Source organism: Macaca nemestrina, chromosome X (assembly GCF_043159975.1).
Source record: "Macaca nemestrina isolate mMacNem1 chromosome X, mMacNem.hap1, whole genome shotgun sequence".
Lineage (NCBI taxonomy): Eukaryota > Metazoa > Chordata > Mammalia > Primates > Cercopithecidae > Macaca > Macaca nemestrina.
The window spans coordinates 136448222-136468765 of NC_092145.1; the positions used below are offsets into that span (position 1 = coordinate 136448222).

The 20544-nt window shown below is 41.5% G+C and overlaps 1 protein-coding gene across 10 annotated transcripts in view; it reads right to left on the reverse strand.

Moving 5' to 3' along the window:
- Positions 1-20544, reverse strand: part of LOC105478239 (zinc finger protein X-linked) — a 66152-nt gene that overhangs the window by 23495 nt on the left and 22113 nt on the right. For 8 of the 10 annotated variants that reach the window (XM_011735371.2, XM_011735370.3, XM_011735368.3 and 5 more), the window contains 2 exons: positions 17793-17878; positions 11162-11740 (listed from right to left, as the gene is read on the reverse strand). In XM_011735371.2, the coding sequence (XP_011733673.1) occupies positions 11162-11740; positions 17793-17850 (637 nt within the window). In that variant the 5' untranslated portion in view covers positions 17851-17878. Of the gene's footprint in view, positions 1-11161; positions 11741-15142; positions 15166-17792; positions 17879-20544 lie in introns of those variants that run through there. The other 2 variants (XM_011735373.3, XM_071088565.1) reach the window with 2 other exon arrangements.

Here is a 20544-nt window from a genome sequence, read left to right on the forward strand (position 1 = left end):
ATCATATATCTGTTCAAAGGGCAAGGTGACATTTTTGTCTAGGTTTCAGTAGATAAACAATAAATATTAACCAAAAGGCCAGTCTGAAGCTCCAATTGCTTGTAATGCTTTCAAAATAGAGACCTTTTCCCAACCTTGTTTTTGGCAGGGGGAGAAACTAAAACATCTTTGCCTATTTGAGTGCTTTATTCTTGTTATAAAGCTAGCCAATACCTAGATTGAACATTATACTGAAAACTCTTAAGTCATTAATTGTAGTGTTGATTTCTAAATAAATTTCAGTGTCTACAGTAAAGACACAATTTTAGATGGATTAAAATAACCTCTTTTTGAATTTTATCCGAAAAAGCTTTAAAAAGATGCTCGAGGTGATTATAGTCAATAACAATGCACTGTATACTTGAAAATCACTGAGAATAGATTTTAAGTGTTCTCACCACAAAAAAGTAAGAATGTGAGGTAATGTACGTTAATTAGCTCTACTCAGCCATTCCACAACACATACATATTTCAAAACATCATGTTGTACACCATAAATATATACCATTTTTATTGGGCAACTAAAACAATTAATTTAAAAAATGAAATAAAATTTAAGAATGTTCAATACACTTTCTCCAAAATATCCTTAGTTCAGTAAATAACACTTCTCAGAAATATTCCCATGTAGAGACATATTTTTCAAATTCCAAACTTTCTCCTGTTTTATCAAATAGTTTTTTAAAAAGTGGTAGGGTACATACATAAAAATAATAAAATACATATACCTAGCCAATAATTAACCCATGGAACAAAGGAGTAAATATTTTACTATCTCTTCTGTGCTAATAGTCCCTAGAATCAATCAATAAACTATTTGATTGTGTTGACCCTCAGAGTTTATACATTAAAGATAGGGGTTTGGACTTTATGTATTTATTTGCTCCCTGGTTTAAAAAAACTGGCAGGGTACATACATAAAAATAATGGTAAAATACATACCTAGCCAATAATTAGCCCATGGAACGAAAGAGTAAATATTTCACTATCTCTTCTGTGCTAACAGTCCCTAGAATCAATCAATAAACTATCAGATTGTGTTGACCCACAGGGTTTATACATTAAACACACGGGTTTGGACTTTATGTATTTATTCGCTCCCTGAACCACGTTTTATTGGATGTCTACTATGACCAAAGTCATGCTTAATTAGGAGCTAATATTAGAATGACTGGTCAAAATACCTAAACTAGATGACCAGGCAAACCAGGGCCACCTCATTACATATTTGCAGGAGTCCCTTTACATTGTAGTTGTATGCAGCAACCCTGTAAATAAATCTTTAGCATGTCCATCTGCTCCTCTTCTAGTAACAGTTTTGCCAGGTGCCCAGCTGCATAAGCCAGAAACCAAGAAGTGAGCTGCAAACCCTCCCCTCTTCCTCAACCCTAAATTTAATCCAAATTCTACTTCCTAAGTATGTCATGAATCAGTTTCTGGTGAATTCTACTAATAAAACCTTATTTCAGGCCAGGCGCGGTGGCTCACGCCTGTAATCCCAGCAATTTGGGAGGCCAAAGCAGGTGGATCACGAGATCAGGAGATCGAGACCATCCTGGTTAACACAGTGAAACCCCACCTCTACTAAAAATAAAAAAATTAGTCGGGCATGGTGGCACATGCCTGTAGTCCCAGCTACTCGGGAGGCTGAAGCAGGAGAATCGCTTGAACCCAGGAGGTGGAGGTTGCAGTGAGCCGAGATCGCACTGCTGCACTCCAGCCTGGGCGACAGAGCGAGACTCCATCTCAAAAAAACAAAACACAAACTTATTTCAAACTATTATCAACTTTTTCTTACCTGAACTACCACAATAACCTTCCGAAATGTACTTTTTGTTTCTGAATTCACTCTTAACTTGCGCCTGCCCTGAACATGCCATTATCTAAACTATAAATCTAAACATGTTATTATTAATCTGTCTAAAACCCTTTAACAGCTTCCCACGTCCAAAAAGTAAAGCAGGCGTCTATGTTCAAGAGCCTTTGTGTTTTGGGCCCTATTTGCCAATCTTCTTTCTCACCACTTCCCCCACACACCTCACCAGACATTATTAGCACCCAAAGAATAGGTCTGTGAACCCTCAATGATCTCTCACATCTCTCTGCCTTTCTTCCCTCCTCAGCCACCTAATGAACATTTTATTTTATACGCCCTTCAGATTGAGTTCATGTCAAATTATTTTTTAAAGCTTTGAAAACGGGTTTTTTTTAATCCTTGTCTTTGAGAAGTAAATACTGAAATACTTATGAAAAAAACGTTATGTGGAATTTGCTTCAAATACAGGAGGGAGGAAAATGAATAGGAGATGAAATAAACTTGGTCAATATCTTCAAGTGAGCTTCCATAGAACTTCAGTTTATAATGCTTTTATAGCATTCATCTCCCTCAAGCGTACCAAAAATGTTCCTTTATTTAAAATTTTACTTTATTTATTTATTTTGAGACAGTCTCACTTTGTCACCGGAGTGCAGTGGCACGTGATCTCAGTTCACTGCAACATCTGCCTCCCGGATTCACGCGATTCTCCTGCCTCAGCCTCCTGAGTAGCTGGGATTACAGGTGCGTGCCACCATGCCCGGCTAATTTTTGTATTTTTAGTAGAGACAGGGTTTCACCATGTTGGTCAGGCTGGTCTCGAACTCCTGACCTCGTGATCTGCCTGCCTCAGCCTCCCGAAGTACTGGGATTACAGGTGTGAGTCACCACGCCCGGCCCCATTTTCTTAGTGCTTCTAAAGTACTTTGTATATCTATTTATATACCTTCCTACACTCAACTGTAATTGTCTGTTTCTGTTTCTCTTCCCTCCGAGTCTGTGAATTCTTAAAAAGCCAGAGACTTTGCTATTTATCTCCAACCCCTAGTGAGGTTTGCAGCTCATTATCACTAATCAATAAATGTTTTCTGAATGAATGAAGGCAAAAGAAAAATCAGCACTGGCAAGAGTAAAAATAATAGCTTATATATGACTCCTTTTTCTCATGTAAACACAAATTTGAAAAAAATTAACACTTTTCAGTTAGAAAAACAACAGGATGGGGTTTGGAAGCTGTCTGGGCTTCTGCTAGAATGAGTTAAATAAGAAAATGCTTAACCCCTCCCAACAAATTATTTTTTAACATTGTTGAAATTTGGTATTCATTAATATTGTAAATTGTAGTTATCTTTGGAATTCTATTTGCCTCCCCTTCTACCAATAAGCACTATTTATCATGAACTCTACTGCTGTGTAGTATTAAGTTATACACACATACATACAAACATACATACACAGAGAGAGAGAGAGAGGAAGCGGGGGCAATAAGAGTTAAATTAAGAGTGGACACTGGCCGGGCGCGGTGGCTCAAGCCTGTAATCCCAGCACTTTGGGAGGCCGAGACGGGCGGATCACGAGGTCAGGAGATCGAGACCATCCTGACTAACACGGTGAAACCCCATCTCTACTAAAAAATACAAAAAACTAGCCGGGCGTGGTGGCGGGCGCCTGTAGTCCCAGCTACTCGGGAGGCTGAGGCAGGAGAATGGCGTCAACCCGGGAGGCGGAGCTTGCAGTGAGCTGAGATCCGGCCACTGCACTCCAGCCTGAACGGCAGAGCGCGACTCCGTCTCAAAAAAAAAAAAAAAAAGAGTGGACACTTTGGAATAAAACATAACTGGTTTCAAAGCTCACCCTAATGCTGCTGGGTGTGACCTTGGAGAAGCTATTATTCGAGGGTGCAGTGCACTATGATCAGGCCTGCAGATAGCCACTGTACATCTACAGGCATATATGTATGTATGTATGCCAGGCATGTATGTATGCCTGGGCAACACGGTGAGATCTCATCTCAAAAACTAACTATATTTTCAATTCCGGCACATAGATATTATTTATTGAAGATTTACTATTACCTATTTTTATTGTTATCAAGAGACAATAGCTATGGGTAAGGAAGAAATGTTATTGTTAATGCCTTGGATAAGGCATGATGTACAGACTTTCAGCTATAACATTCATATATTCATTTATTCAACATTTATTTCATACCTAATATGTGTGATAAGCAGCAAAGATGCAGTAAATAGTTCCTGTCCTCAAGAAACATGTAAGTAACTTAGAAGCCAATCATAAAATCTAGATTGCAAAGACTAAAGAAGTCAGTCATCCTGACCTCAAAGGTAGTTATATACTGTGACAATGAACATCTGTGTCTATATACACAACCATATTATAAAGAATGAGGACTGCTTCATCATCATTTATTGTTGTTTTGTGTGGTTTTTTGGTTTTTGGTTTTTTAAAGATGGGGTCTCCCTGTCACCCAGGCTGAAGTGCAATGGTATGATTATAGCTCACTGCAACCTCGAACTCCTGTGCTCAAGGGATCCTCCTGCCTCTGCCTCCTGAGCAGCTGGGACTATAGGCACACGCCACCATACCAGCTAATCTTTTTTTCGGGGGGGAGGGGCGGGGGTAGAGATGGGGGGGTCTCACCATGTTGCCCAGGCTGGTCTCGAACTCCTTACCCTCAAGAGATCCTCCCACCTCAGCCTCCCAAAATGCTGGGATTACAGGTGTGAGCCACCTTACCTGGCCCATCATCATTTTAAATGAGACCTGCAGAGGGAAGAAACCTGCCAAGATGGATACTAAAGACATTATAAAAGCTGTTTATTAGACACTCAAATCCAGTAACTTACTGAAACTTTTAAAGAAAAGAGAGTACTTGGACATCTGGCCACATTTCTGACCTAAAGATAAAGAGTGTTTAATAAATATAAGAATTCAGAGATACTACCATCTCTCATCACAATATGAAAAAGCATAAAAGTTGACTACCGATAATGGTATCTCCACATTCTCTATCATGGATTAAAGTAGCCCATAGTTCCTCTATATACTTATGACAAAACCTTTGTTAATCCTTAACTTCTGAAATCAATATAGGTGTTTTAGGGGGGCTTTGGGAGGGTTTTTTTTTTTTAAGAAACAGGGTCTCTTTCTGTCACCCGGGCTGGAATACAGTGGCGCAATCAAGGGTCACCGTAACCTCTGAACTCCTGGGCTCAAGCGACCCTCCCATCTAGGCTTCCCAAAGTGTTGCGATTACAGGCATAAGCCATTGTGCCCGACCTCAATATAGGTTTTAAGTTAAAATGCATCATTAAGGCCAGATGCGGTGGCTCACGCCTGTAATCCCAGCACTTTGGGAGGCCGAGGCAGGCAGATTGCTTGAGGCCAGAGTTTGAGACCAGCCTGGCCAACATGACGAAACCCTGTCCCTACTAAAAATACAAAAATTAGCCAGGCATGGTGGCACACACCTGTAATCACAGCTACTCAGGAGGCTGAGGCAGGAGAATTGCTTGAACCCAGGAGGTGGAGGCTGCAGTGAACCAAGATCGTGCCACTGCACTCCAGCCTGGGCAACAGAGCAAGATTCTGTCTCAAAAATAAATAATTAATTAAAATAAAATTCATCGTTAAGTATCTTTGCTGGGAGGCGCAGCCAAGAGAAATATTAATTAATTCTAAAGTGTTCAATTGGTTTGATCCCAAAGCCAGTAGTAAATTAAATTTTAAAATATGATCATTACTTTGAAAGGAAAGGGGATGATGAAGTAGAGGGAAGTAAGAGCGCAAAAGTGCCTGTATAGGCCGGGCAAGGTGGCTCATACCTGAATTGCAGAATTTAGGGAGGCTGAAGTGGGCGAACTGCTTGAGCCCAGGCTGGTTCAAGACTAGGTTCAAGACCAGCCTGAACAATGTGGCAAAACCCCCTCTCTACAAAAAATACAAAAATTAGGCGGGTGTGGTGGCGCCTGCCTGTCATCCTAGCTACTCAGGAGGCTGAGGTGGAAAGATTGCTTGAGCCCAGGAGGCAGAGGTGGTAGTGAGCCACGATGGCACCACTGCACTCCAGCCTGGGTAAGGGAGCGAGACTTCATTTCAAAATAAATAATAATAGAGAAGACAAAAGATACTACTAAGGGCCACCATCTCTAAACCCAACTTAAAAACAACCATTTCATTATAGTGAAATACAGGAATATCACATGTGTGCATGCAAATGCTCATGTGTGTATGTATTTGTTTAAATGTATCTCTGCATTACTTGAGTCTGGATATGTTTTATTTTAAAAGGAAAAATTATATTACTAAAATATATACTCATACATAAAACATATTAAAATACACTAACAACAGCCATTTATGTTCATCCATATTTACTTTTTCAGGAACATTAAAATCTATATAAATTAGAAGAAACCCAGGGCCTAAAGATGACTACAAATAAGATTTTTAATGAAAATTTTACAAGTTTGTAAAATTTTACATGTCTTGTATTACAGATTCTGTATATAGAATCTATACATCTCCTCTTGTATACAGAATCTGTAATACAAGAACCTGATATGCTGAGTCAATTGTTACTAAAGCAACTCTGGGTTTTTTTCAATGACTTCCTTGGAGGGCTGAACTTCCTAAAAGAGGAGAAAGTAAAGGCAAGAGATAGTGTGCAGTTAAAGGGCAAAACAATACCATGCATTTTACTCCTTAGCAAAAAAGCTGAGGAAGACAGAAAGGGCAGAAAGTGCAGAGAGAAGTCAAGGAGAAGCGAGAGTGCTTTCTCCTCTTCAGTGTTTCACCAGGCCCTCTTCCCCTCACAAACTGGGATGAACTCAACTCTCTGCTTTCTCTAGCCTTGGTCCTGGTTTGCCCAGTCTTGTAACAGAAAATCTGGCAGTTGTAAGGGTTGAGTAACCCTTAACCAAAATACTTGGACCAGAACTGTTTCAGACTTCTGTGGATTTTGCAATATTTGCATATACGTAACGAGATTATCTTAGGGATGAGACCCAAGTCTAAACATGAAATTTATCTGTGTTTCGGCCGGACGCAGTGGCTCATGCCTGTAATCCCAGCACTTTGGGAGGCCGAGGCAGATGGATCACTTGAGGTCAGGAGTTTGAGACCAGCCTGGCCAACATGGCGAAACTCCGTCTCTACTAAAAATACAAAAAAATTAGCTAGGCGTGGTGGCACGTGCCTATAATTGCAGCTACTCGGGAGGCTGAGGCAGGAGAATCGCTTGAACCCAGGGGGTGGAGGTTGCAGTGAGCCGAGATGGAGCCACTGCACTCCAGCCTGGGAGACAGAACAAGACTGTCTCAAAAAAAAAAAAAATTAATCTGTGTTTCATATACACCTTATACACATAGCCTGAAGGTAATTTTATACAATATTTTTTAACAATTTTGTGCTTGAAATAAAGTTTATACGCATTGAACCCTCAGAAAGCAAGTGTCAGGTGTGGAATTTTCCACTTGAGGTGTCATGTCTGTACTTAGAAAGTTCTGGATTCTGGAGCATTTCAGATATTGGATTTTTGGATAAAGGATGCTCAATCTGCATTTTAAAATAGCATTTTTGGCTGGGCGTGGTAGCTCACGCCCATAATCCCAGCACTTTGGGAGGCCAAGGCGGGTGGATCACCTGTGGTCAGGAATTCAAGACCAGCCTGGGCAACATGGTGAAAACCCGTCTCTACTAAAAAATACAAAAATTAGCTGGGCTTGGTGGCAAGTGCCTGTTATCCCAGCTACTCGGGGGGCCAAGGCACGAGAATCGCTTGTACCCGGGAGGTGGAGGTTGCAGTAAGCCAAGATGGCCCCATTGCACGCCAACCTGGGCAACACAGCGAAACTCCATTTAAAAAATAAAATAGACCCCTAACCTTAGCTGGCCCCTCAATGCAGTTCAGTAATCTATCTCATGAATTCTTGGCTTCCTACACTGGCCCATCCCCAAAAGACTAAAGCTCTTCAACCCTTTGCCATTATCCTTCAGCTTTCCACCCAACCTCTGCAGTCCTTTCATATGTGCAGATGAACCTGCTACACAGACAAAATAGCTCCCAACATTCAAGCACTCCTTTTACCTTCTGTCCCAGGAAAGGGGCCTCATCCTTAACTGCCTTCCTGTCTCAGAGAAGGGGACTCACTTTCTCTCTCCAGGACTCACCTAACAGCCATCTCCTGCAGCCCTGGACCCCAGTCCCTTTCCCCTTCTCTGGAACCTGCTCCACTAGCCCTTCCTTTATCTTCAGGCTCTCTCTGTTCAGTGATTTTTTTTTTTTTCCCTTAAGTCTATAAACATGTTCAACTTGCTTTCGCCATCCAGGCAACCATCAAAAGCTATACTCCCACCTCTTCAGTCCCTTTGCTGACCAAAATGGCAATTTTTCCAAACCGCTTCACGTAACTCCACTTCCACTAACTTCTTAATCCATCACAGCTCCTCTCTTTCATCTCCTCTCCACTAGCCCATACCTTACTGAACCTACTCTAATTTAGATACCAATGACCTCCTAAATGCCAAACCAAAAAGCCTGCTTTCTCCTCAGTGGCTGATACTTATAGAAACTCTATCCTTAACAGTGTTGGAAACACTTTTTCTCCTCCTTCTCTTCCCAAAACCTCCTGGTTTTTCAAGGATTCTTCTCTGCCTACTTCTTAAATACCTAAAGGAGCTATACTTGACACTCTTACTCGACAAGCATGCTCTGGGGACTACCATCAATTTCCATATACGATACTGCCTATATTCTGTTGTCCTAAATTTCTTCCTCTAGCAACAAACTCTCTCAAAAGCACCAAAGTCTTATTTTCAACTGGCTAGAGAAAACATCCACCAGCAAGCAACTCAAACTATAACAGATCCCAAATATTTCCCCTGCCCCCACCTTCCCCCACCAAACCTACTCCTCCTTTCAGGTAATGGTATGACCAGGCATCCAATCTCCCAAGGTGGAACACTTAGGGTCATCCTTGAATTATCTTTCTTCCTCAAACCCCTAGCCTTTTTTATCTATCATCAGATCTCATCCATTTTTCTTCCTAATCTCTTTTGAATGCAGCTAATCTCTGTCCCCTTCACTATTATTAATGTACTTCATATCATCTTATATATGAACCATTTCAGCAGCTCACTGCCACGAATCTCTCCCTCACTTAGTCTTATTCCACATACAAGGATTATCATCCTAAAATAAATTCAAAACTGAAACAGGATACTGTATTTTTCCCTATCAGACTGGCAAAAACTAAAAAGAAAAATAATACTGTGTTGGTTCGAGTGTAAGGAAATGAACATTCTCATAAATTTGGTGAAGGGAATATTAAGGCAAAATACCAACGGAATTTAACCAAACTTCAAGCATAACCAAACTTGTAAATGTGTATACCCTTTGATCTATCAATTCTATTTCTACAAATTTACTCTAAGGAATAAAACAGAACATACACAAAGATATATAAGTGTATCCTAAAGTTCCCATCATTATCAGCAAAACGCAGAACCTTTTTTTCTTTTTTAACATACTACACTATATGCCTGGAATGTCTTTCTGCCACCCACGCCCTTCATCCTGTAAAACTAGAATTCATCCTTGATTTTAAAGGTCAGCTACTCCATCCCATCTCCACAGCAGTTTAGCCACACCTCTGCATCACACTACAAACTTTCTCTCCCACAGATGATCAAAAGCTCTCCAGGGATAATAGTTTTATGTATGTATTTCTTTAGCACATATCTGTATCTATACGACCTACAACAATGTCTCACACATTAAGAGTCCAATAAACGTGTTGAATAAAGGCATTTTGTCCCCCTTTCCACAAATAATTCTTTGATTTTCAAAATCTCAAGAAGTTTTCAAAGGAGTTTCAAAATCTCAAAGAAGTTTCCTAAAATGCTGGTGGACTCCAATATACTAATATTAAATTCCTGTATTAAAACAGGTATTCGAGCAAAGCAAACATTCTTGTAAATTTATAAATAGCCTATGAATCCTTTATATTTTAAGTTTAGTTCCTTAAGGCATAAGAATTTCCATACTGGGTCAGAACTGTGGCCTAGCCAATCTAGAATTGTATCTCCAAAATCGGTACCAAGAAGTATGTTTTAAGAAGATAACGGCTGTCCTTCCAGATGCTAAGATAAACATGTAAAGGTGTGTTTCAAAATACTTTACTTCTCTCCAATAACCTAGTATGAATCCATCATACTTGATACCATGTTTTGGAATCATGTTTCATACTATACCAGAAATCTTTTTCATGTTATCTGTTACGTAGTGTTTTACATATTATATTAGTACATAAGTATTACATAAACAGTACTGTGTATCCATATTCAAGAAAATAAGTAGCAGCATGGTATCTCACACCTGTAATCCTCCCACTTTGGAAGGCCAAGGCAGGTGGATTGCCTGAGCTCAAGAGTTCGAGATCAGACTGGACAACACGGCAAAACCCCATCTCTACTAAAAATACAAAAAATTAGCCAGGCGTGGTGGTGGTGCATGCCTACAATCCCAGCTACTCGAGAGGCTGAGGCACGAGAATCACTTGAACTCGAAAGGAAGAGGTTACAGTGAGCTGAGCTCGTGCCACTGCACTCCAGCCTGGGCGACAGAGCAAACAAGACTCTCCCTCCAAAAAAAAACAAACAAGATTGTAAGTAGCTTGGTTACACTTTTTTTTTCCCAACTCCTTTTAAGTTTCAAGAGCGTTCATAATTCTAATAAAGGCTGGTAACAGCCTAATCACATCCTTCATGATTCCAAAGTTCAGTTCTATTCCTTTCAGTTTTTTCTTTTTTTTTTTTTTTTTGAGAAGGAGTCTTGCTCTGTCACCCAGGCTGGAGTGCAGTGGCACAATCTTGGCTAACTACAACCTCCAGCTCCCCAGTTCAAGCGATTCTCCTGCCTCAGCCTCCCAAGTAGCTGGGATTACAGGTGCCCGCCACCACACCTGGTTAATTTTTGTATTTTTAGTAGAGACGGGGCTTCACCATGTTCGTTGGTCAGGCTGGTCTCGAACTCCTGACCTCAGGTGATCCACCTGCCTTGGCCTCCCAAAGTGCTGGGATTACAGGCGTGAGCCACCATGCCCGGCCTCACTTTTCTTAATTTTCAGTTATCTTGTAGGCTGCAAATGGAAACAACAATGCAGGTAAGTCTTTGAGATTTACTTTAACTCTACAGACATTTAAGTCAGGAAAATTTCTCCCCTGATGTAAATTAGGAGAGGCAGCCTTCAAAAACACCTTTGACAATTACTGTACCCCAAGACTTACAGGAAATCATAAGGTAGTCCTCACAGTTGCCTTTGTCATCATCCTGCTGGTCCACAGGGATCCCATTGGCATCTATGACTGCTTCAGAGGCACAGTCTGCTACCAATACTTCTTCTGAAACTACGTCGGTAGTCAGAGGATCAGTGACAATTTCTGCTTCCACTACACTATCATGAACCACATGTTCAACATGTCCAACATGTCCAACGTCAGACACATGTATAGAATCACCCGTCAAGACGTGTTCAGGCATAGACATTGAGGCTGAAGTAATGTCAGAAGCTAAAACATCATCTGGGACTGTGCAATGTGCTAAAGAAACTTCTTCAGTTACATCTGAGTCCAGCACTTGCTCAGGAATGATGACCGTTTCAGATACATCTGCTTCTTCCATGATATCTGGGCACTGAACATCTTCTATAACAACGTCCTCAATAACATCTTGGATTACAACCGAATCTGGGTCATCAGGAACAAAGTTATGCACAGTTATGTCTGAATCCACAACATCTGAAACAAAAACAGTTTCTTGTACTTCCACAACAATTTGATCACCATCCATGTGTGTACCATCAGCTCCTTAAAAAAAAATTAAAATGACAAATTTCAGGTAAGTATGCATGACTACAATTAACGTAAATGTTATTTAATTTCTACTGGGAAAACAGACTAGCTCCTCAGTTTTCTTAAACGTTAAGATAGATTAAAGAAATAAAGAGGGAATCTATTTTTGAATCAGATGTTTTTAACCCAAGAACTTTCGTAATCAAATCAACAGATTTTTAAAAATTAGGAGAACAAAGCAATTGAGGCAGTCACAGAAGAAATATATACATGAAAGTAAAATTCTAGGCACACTAATAAAATCCATATACAGCCAGGTGCAATGGCTCACGCCTGTATTCCCACCACTTTGGGAAGCCAAGGTGGGGGGATCACTTGAAGCCAAGAGTTTGAGACCAGCCTGGGTAACACCACCGTGAAACCCTATCTCTACTAAAATTACAAAAATTAGCCGGGCGTGGTGGCACAAGCCTATAATCCCAACTTCCTGGGAGGCTGAAGCAGAACTGCTTGAACCCAGGAGGCCGACGTTGTAGCGAGCCAAGGTGGTGCTGCTGCACTCCACCCTGGGTGACAAAGCAAGACTTTAAAAAAAAAGAAAAGGCCGGGCATGGTGGCTCACGCCTGTAATCCCAGCACTTTGGGAGGCCGAGGCGGGTGGATCACGAGGTCAGGAGATCGAGACCATCCTGGCTAACAAGGTGAAACCCCGTCTCTACTAAAAATACAAAAATTAGCCGGGCGTGGTGGCAGGCGCCTGTAGTCCCAGCTACTCAGGAGGCTGAGGCAGGCGAATGGCGTGAACCCGGGAGGCGGAGCTTGCAGTGAGCCAAGATGGCGCCACTGCACTCCAGCCTGGGTGACAGAGCGAGATTCCGTCTCTAAAAAAAAAACAACAAAAATTAAATAAGTAATGCAACTTCAGGTGACAAACATACAATATTCCTTCATTATATGTGTTTCACCTTTTTGCTCCATCTCCCTCTCCTCAACTCATAGTTGTTCTTCTTTCCATCTCTCCCATGTGTTTCTTTTACTTCTATTTTTTTTTCCTTTTTCCCTTCACATGCTTCCCTTTTTGTTCCGGTGCAATATACCACCCATATGCTCCATCTATGGCTATAGGAATTTAGAAATCATCCTCTGAATCTAGGACATACAAGGATCAGAGGATAAATTAAAAGAGGGACAAAAGGCCACAGTTGAGGAGGAAAGACAACTGGGTTGAGGAGGCTCTGGAGACAGATAGGATAAATACAAGTGCAGCTGCGCTGGAGTGGTGGAGGGTAAGAGTAGTTCCAGCGGGAGCTGCCCCAACTTCACCAGGGTACACTGCCTCCATCTAGCCTCCTCCCGTCCCCCTAGACCCCAACTCCCAAGGCAGCTCCTCAGAACATAGTCCTACTCTAGTCCATTTTGCAGTTAAGGAATGAAGGTAGAGGATTCAATCAACTGAAGCCCAGTGAGATTAAATGACTTAACCAAGATCACACAGTTCGCACAGTGTATGGTGCTCAGAAAATATCATTCTGAATGAATGTCACAAATGGAAATAGAAATCAAATATCCTTATCAAAAATATAAGATAAAATAAAAGAAGGCTGGGCATGGTGGCTCACACCTGTAATCCCAGCACTTTGGGAGGCCAAGGTGGACAGATCACAAGGTCAGGAGATCGAGACCATTCTGGCTAACACGGGTGAAACCCTGTCTCTACTAAAAATACAAAAAAATTAGCTGGGTGTGGTGGCACATGCCTGTGGTCCCAGCTAATAGGGAAGCTGAGGCAGGAGAATCACTTGAACCCAAGAGGCGGAGGTTGCAGTGAGCCCAGATTGCGCCACTGCACTCCAGCCTGGGCGACAGACCAAGACTCCGTCTCAATAATTAATAAATAAATAAATAAATAAAATATCTTAGCTTCTGTTCCAGAGAAAAGCAAAGAAAGTTTAAAAAAAAGTCTTACCTAAATAGCTATTCAGTAGATTAGTGCCTCTGGTTGACTCAGACCAGGCTGAGTCCAACCAGGTGCCTAACTCAATGACTATGTGTCACTGGCCAGGCCCTCAGAGAAATACACAGCTTAATCAACAATCAAAAATGATCAGACCTGGCACAGTGGCTCACGCCTTGTAATCCCAGAACTTAGGGAGGCCAAGGCAGGCAGATTACCTGAGGTCAAGGGCTCGAGACCAGCCTGGCCAACATGGTGAAACCCTGTCTCTACTAAAAATACAAAAATTAACCAGGCGTGGTGGTGCATGCCTGTAACCCCAGCTACTCAGGAGGCTGAGGCAGGAGAATCGCTTGAACCCAGGAGGCGGAGGTTGCAGTGAGCCAAGATTACACCACTGCACTCCAGCCTGGGCAACAAACAGAGTAAGATTCTGTCTCAAAAAAAAAATTCAAAGGCCAAAGAATATTAAACATTGTAGGAAGCCAACTAATATCTATTTTAATTACATCTAGAAATAATAAAAAGAATGTGTTCACTTTAGGCTGGGCAAGGTGGCTCACACCCGTAATCCCAGCACTCTGGGAGGCCAAGGTGGGAGAATCACCTGAGGTCAGGAGTTCGAGACCAGCCTGACCAACACGGAGAAATCCCATCTCTACTAAAAATACAAAATTAGCCGGACACGGTGGCACATGTCTGTAATCCCAGCTACTTGGGAGGCTGAGGCAGGAGAATCGTTTGAACCCGGGAGGCGGAGGTTGTGGTGAGCAAAGATTGCAACATTGCACTCCAACCTAAGCAACAAGAGCAAAACTCCATCTCGAAAAATTAAAAAAAGAGTATGTTCACTTTAATTTCTACAGAACTTCTACAAAATGCTTTATACTTGTTTTCAATGTCCACAATATTATCATTAAGTAATAGATCACTAATTTCCATTTTGCATACATAAAGATGAAAGCATCTAGTGGCAAGAACACTGGTTATAAAATGTAAATCAGCCGGGCACAGTGGCTCACGCCTGTAATCCCAGCACTTTGGGAGGCCGAGGCAGGCGGATCACTTGACGTTGGGAGTTCAAGACCAGCCTGGTCAACATGGCAAAACCCCATCTCTACTAAAAATACAAAAAAAGGAGCCGGGCATGATGGTCTGCACCAGTAATCCCAGCTACTTGGAAGGCTGAGATAGGAGAATCACCGGAACGAACCAGGGAGGTGGAGGTTGCAGTGAGCAGAGATCATGGCCAATGTACTCTAGCCTGGGCAGCAGAGCAATTCTCCATCTCAAAAACAAAACCAAAAAAAAAAAAACACACACAAAAAAAACACAAAATCTAAATCAGAGAGTAGAGCAGGGTAGGACACTTATTAGTTTTGTGACCTTGGGCAAGTCATTTAACCTCTGAGTTTCAGTTTCCTCATCAGTAAAATGAGGACAGTAGTATCTGCCATGCATACCTCACAGGACTGTGGTGATGATCAAATGGGAATGTATGGGAAGTGTTCTGAAAAACTGTAATGAGAGGTTTTATTATTATTATGACATATGAAAACGGAGGCCCTGGCAGATTAAGTGACTTGCTCAAAGATGAACAAATACCATTAAGTGTCATCAATCAAGACTAAAATGCAATAGCCCTTCAATCTACCACTTAGCCCATGACCTAGGTTTGCCTGTGGCAAGATTAAGTGAACAAACACTGCACATTTTTCTCCAAAGAGTTTAGTCTCTTTCAAGTACATCACTTATATTTCATGTTCCAAGGAAGAAAGAATTATAAACTTTACGTTTATCATTATCAAATTGAAATTACCAAACGAGTTAAAAGATTATCCTAAGTTGTTAAGAAACACGCACACATCCCCACTAGATTTAGAGATTTAAAGAAAATTTTAAAATTTGACTGACCATAGTGGCTCACACCTGTAATCCCAGCACTATGGGAGACCAAGGTGGGAGGATCACTTGAGCCCAGGAGTTCAAGACCAGCCTGGGGAACAGAGCAAGACCCCGTCTCCACAAAAAATAAAATTAGCTGGGCTTGATGGCGCACACCTGTAGTCCAAGTGACTCAGAAGGCTGAGGTAGGAGGATCCCTTGAGCACTGGAGTCTGAGGTTACAATGAGCTATAATCATGCCACCGTACTCTAGCCCAGGCAACAGGGTGAGATCCTGTCTCTAAAAGAAAAATAAAATAATAAAAAAAAGTAAATTTTAGGGTCGGGTGCGGTAGCTCACGCCTGTAATCCCAGCACTTTGGGAGGCCGAGGCGGGCAGATCACGAGGTCAAGAGATCGAGACCATCCTGGCCAACATGGTGAAACCCCATTCTACTAAAAATACAAAAAAATTAGCTGGGCATGGTGGCACACACCTGTAGTCCCAGCTACTCGGGAGGCTGAGGCAGGAGAATCACTTGAACTCAGGAGGCAGAGGTTGCAGTGAGCCGAGATCGTGCCACTGCACTCCAGCCTGGCGACAGAGTAAGACTCCATCTCAAAAAAAAAAAAAAATTTAAAATTTAAAATCACTGACATTTAATTTCCTGATAAAGTTCATTGCTATTTCTTTACTATACTACAATCTGATCATTTACAGTCCAATGGAAAACTTACTAGTATTTTATTTATAGTAAGGGTAGCTACCTGGTGTGATATAAAACCCTTTTATATTTTTTTTTCTTTTTTTATTCTCTTTCGAGACCGAGTCTCACTCTATCACCCAGACTGGAGTGCAGTGGCACAATCTCAGCTCACTGTAACTTCTGCCTCCCAGATTCAACCGATTCTCATGCCTCAGCCTCTCAAGTAGCTGGGATTACAGGCATGCACCACCACACCCAGATAATTTTTTGTATTTTTAGTAGAGATGGGGTTTCACCATGTTGGCCAGGTTGGTCTCGATCTCTTGACCTTGTGATCCGCCCGCCTCGGTCTCCCAAAGTGCTGGGATTACATGCACAAGCCACCGCGTCTGGCCTCAAATCCCTTTTATATTATAAAACCAAGTATAGGCCAGGCACAGTGGCTCACGCCTGTAATCCCAATACTTATAGAGGGCTGAGGCAGGCAGATCGCATGAGCCCACGAGTTCAAGACCAGCCTGGGCAACATGGCAAAACCCTGTCTCTACCCAAAAAAAAAAAGGAATACAAATATTAGCCAGGCATTGTGACACACACCTGTAGCCCCAGTTACTCTGGAAGCTGAGCAGATCACTTGAGCCTGGGAGGCGGAGGTTGCAGTGGACCCAGATGGCGCCACTGTACTCCAGCCTGGGTGACAGAACAAGACCCTATCTGAAAACAAAAAAAACCCAAAACACAAGTGTAACCACGTTACAACGTTATATAATTATAACCACAGGTAATCTGAAATACATTTTTTCTAATACTGTTTTCTTCCTATTTTTAGAACTTCCTGAGTATAATTTTTCCTTGTACACTATGGGGAGTGAAGACTCCATCTTCCTGAAGCAGAAGTCTCTTTTTGGGAACTTGTGAGAGAGATGGTTATAAAAATAGGACAGGGTCAATGTGGGGGACCTTCTTTATCTGCTGGGTATTGGAGAACAGAGAAATGACAGGATCCACATGTTATTTTACAGTGAGTACTCTGATCAGCAGGCTAGATAAGAGAGACTAAGGGTAAGGAAAACAATGCAAAAGTTATTCCAGACTAAGAATGAGACGATAGAGCCTGTCTCTGTGGTAGGCACTAGGATGAAGAAGAGCAGATGTAAACAAGGAATATTTTTTTTTTCTTTTTTTAAACAAAGGTCCAAACAAAACTAACAAGGAATATTTTCAAAGGGAAAAACAACAGGAATTAGGGAAATAACTGGGGAAGATATTATCTTCATAAGTGAAGATAAAACTAAGGTTTGATATCGCTGCTGTTACTGACAAGAATATGAGAGTTGGTTGTGAGGGAGCCACATCTTTGAGGAGGGTAATAATAATGTGCTCACCGTAACATCTGTGAATTTTGACAGGATAACAAGATAACCTAAGTGTGAATGATCAATGTGAGAGTTCTAGCAATTCATTGATGACAACCAACTCCAAATCTGGTAGATGGGAAGTGGAACAATTCAAGTAGTTATACCTGTTGCATCAAAAAATGAGTTTGGCTCTTGTTGTAATTCAAGCCCATCTTCATCCATGGCCTTTAATTCTCATCAGTCACAGCTCCTAAATCAGGGAAAAAAGTAAACCAAAGCCATTAGTTTTTTCATATCACGTACTGAACGCCACCATGATAGTTTCATTTCTGAGACACTCAAATTATGTGAAAGATAAATGTGTATCAAAAACATATCTATCTAAAGTAAAATATAACTTAATTGATTTACAATGATAAATGGGCATCTATATGACAAGGCAGGGCAGATAAATCAAACAAGTCAGCTTTGCCTGGACTTCTTTTTAAGTTGAAGCAATAAATGTATTGCTTATGTCCATCAAGTGCACATATTTTGATGAATTCTGATACATACATAAACCTTTGTAATCACTACCTTGATCAAAATATAGAACATTTTTAAGACCCCAGCACTCCCGTGTCCTCAGTCTGTAACACCCCATGTTCCCACAAAGGTAACCAGTTTTGTTAAGGTTCAACTTAAAATACATTCTGTAGCTTATTGGGGGAAATTTTTGCACAGTTTTCATATTCTGTATATTTAATTAGTCAAACAACTTCCAACCAGATTAAACAACGATAAAAATTCAAAGTGCATAACTGTAGTAAACAACCTTTGGGATTCTGCCTAACCTCTCTTAACTAACCCTCTCATCTAGAAAAGTAAATTCCCACAGTGTATTTACACTCTCCTGGCCACAGTTGATTGGCACTAGCTATAAAGCAGTTAAAAAATAAGTTCATCTTTAAGCACAATAAAATCAAAGTCCTATCCCTGAGAATCCAAAACCATGAGCAAGAATCAGTGTTTGTCTGTGTGTGTGTGTGTGTGTGTGTGTGTGTGTGTGTGTGTGTGTGTGTCTCTCTCTCTCTCTCTCTCCTGGTGGCTGGAACTTAAGAGCTAAGGAAAGTCATTTTGTAACTCTGGCTTAGACTAGTGAATAAAAAATAAAAATAATCCTGTGAGTGCCTTGAGTAACAGAATAGGGTAAGCAGGGAGGGGAGACAGCTTTTTAGTTCCTGGTTCTAGACCTATCTGAGGGACAGCTATATTCCTGCCTTGAATTTTTTTTTTTTTTTTTTTTTTTTTTTTTTTTTGTTGAGACAGAGTCTCGCTTTGTCGCCCAGACTGGAGTGCAGTAGCCGGATCTCAGCTCACTGCAAGCTCCGCCTCCCGGGTTCACGCCATTCTCCTGCCTCAGCCTCCCGAGTAGCTGGGACTATAGACGCCCGCCACCTCGCCCGGCTAGGTTTTCGTATTTTTTAGTAGAGACGGGGTTTCACCGTGTTAGCCAGGATGGTCTCGATCTCCTGACCTTGTGATCCGCCCGTCTCGGCCTCCCAAAGTGCTGGGATTACAGGCTTGAGCCACCGCGCCCGGCCTTGAATTTTTATAAGACATTCCAATGGCCTTAATTCTCCCTTTTCTACTTAAGCCAAAAACTTATGACAAAAAGAACTCTAACCAATAATTTCACCTTTATCGTTTTTTTTTTTTTTTTTTTTTTTTTGCTGATAAGTACTACATGGTTATTAAAATTTCAAATAACAGAAACACAAGTCATTTTTCTAAAGCTAGGTGACATCATTCCTCTTTTTCAAAAATGTTTAATGGCTTCTTGCTCCCTCTAAATAAGTTCAAACACCTGTCATCTTCTAATTTCTGGCCCCAAACTACCTTCCCATCATCATCTCCCCTAACTTTCCTTTAAGCACTTCCCTCTACCACTGTCAGCATGTACACAAACACACGGCCCCCACCCACACGAAGTTCAGCCAAACAAAAATGCTCAACATCCCCATAAAACCCCAACTTCATATTTGATTCAGGGTTCCTTCTACCTGGAACACCTTTCCCCCATTATCTCTGCTTTGATCTTTCCCCCTAAATCTCCTTCCCTACAAAAAAAGAGAAAGCTGGAAATAATTTTTCCCTCTGAAATTTCCACAGCACTCTATTCTTCTCTTATTGTACTGGTTTGTCATATTATAATTATTTATATATGTCTTATTTACAGATACCAAATTACATATATAGTCCTTAAAAAATCCATTAACATGGAATAGTAATGGAAATATCCATTAAACGTTAATTGAGAAAAATTAACATTCATAAAAGGGATTCTCGGCCGGGCGCAGTGGCTCAAGCCTGTAATCCCAGCATTTTGGGAGGCCAAGATGGGCGGATCACGAGGTCAGGAGATCGAGACCATCCTGGCTAACACGGTGAAACCCCGTCTCTCCTAAAAAATACAAAAAACTAGCCGGGCGAGGTGGCGGGCGCCTGTAGTCCCAGCTACTCGGGAGGCTGAGGCAGGAGAATGGCATAAACCCGGGAAGCAGAGCTTGCAGTGAGCTGAGATCCAGCGACTGCACTCCAGCCTGGGCGACAGAGCGAGACTCCGTCTCAAAAAAAAAAAAAAAAAAGGGATTCTCAACATATCAACTCTGAGATATGGTCTACTCATTTTTAAGAAATAGCATGTTTCATGTTGTTTATTCAAACTGTTTCAAATTAAAGTAAATGGGTTGGGCGCAGTGGCTAATGCCTGTAATGCCAACACTGTGGGAGGCCGAGGTGGGTAGATCACCTGAGGTCAGGCGTTCGAGACCAGCCTGGCCAACATGGCAAAACCCCTCCTCTACTAAAATACAAAAAAATTAGCAGGGTATGGTGGTGCATGCCTGTAATCCCAGCTACTTGGGAGGTTGAGGC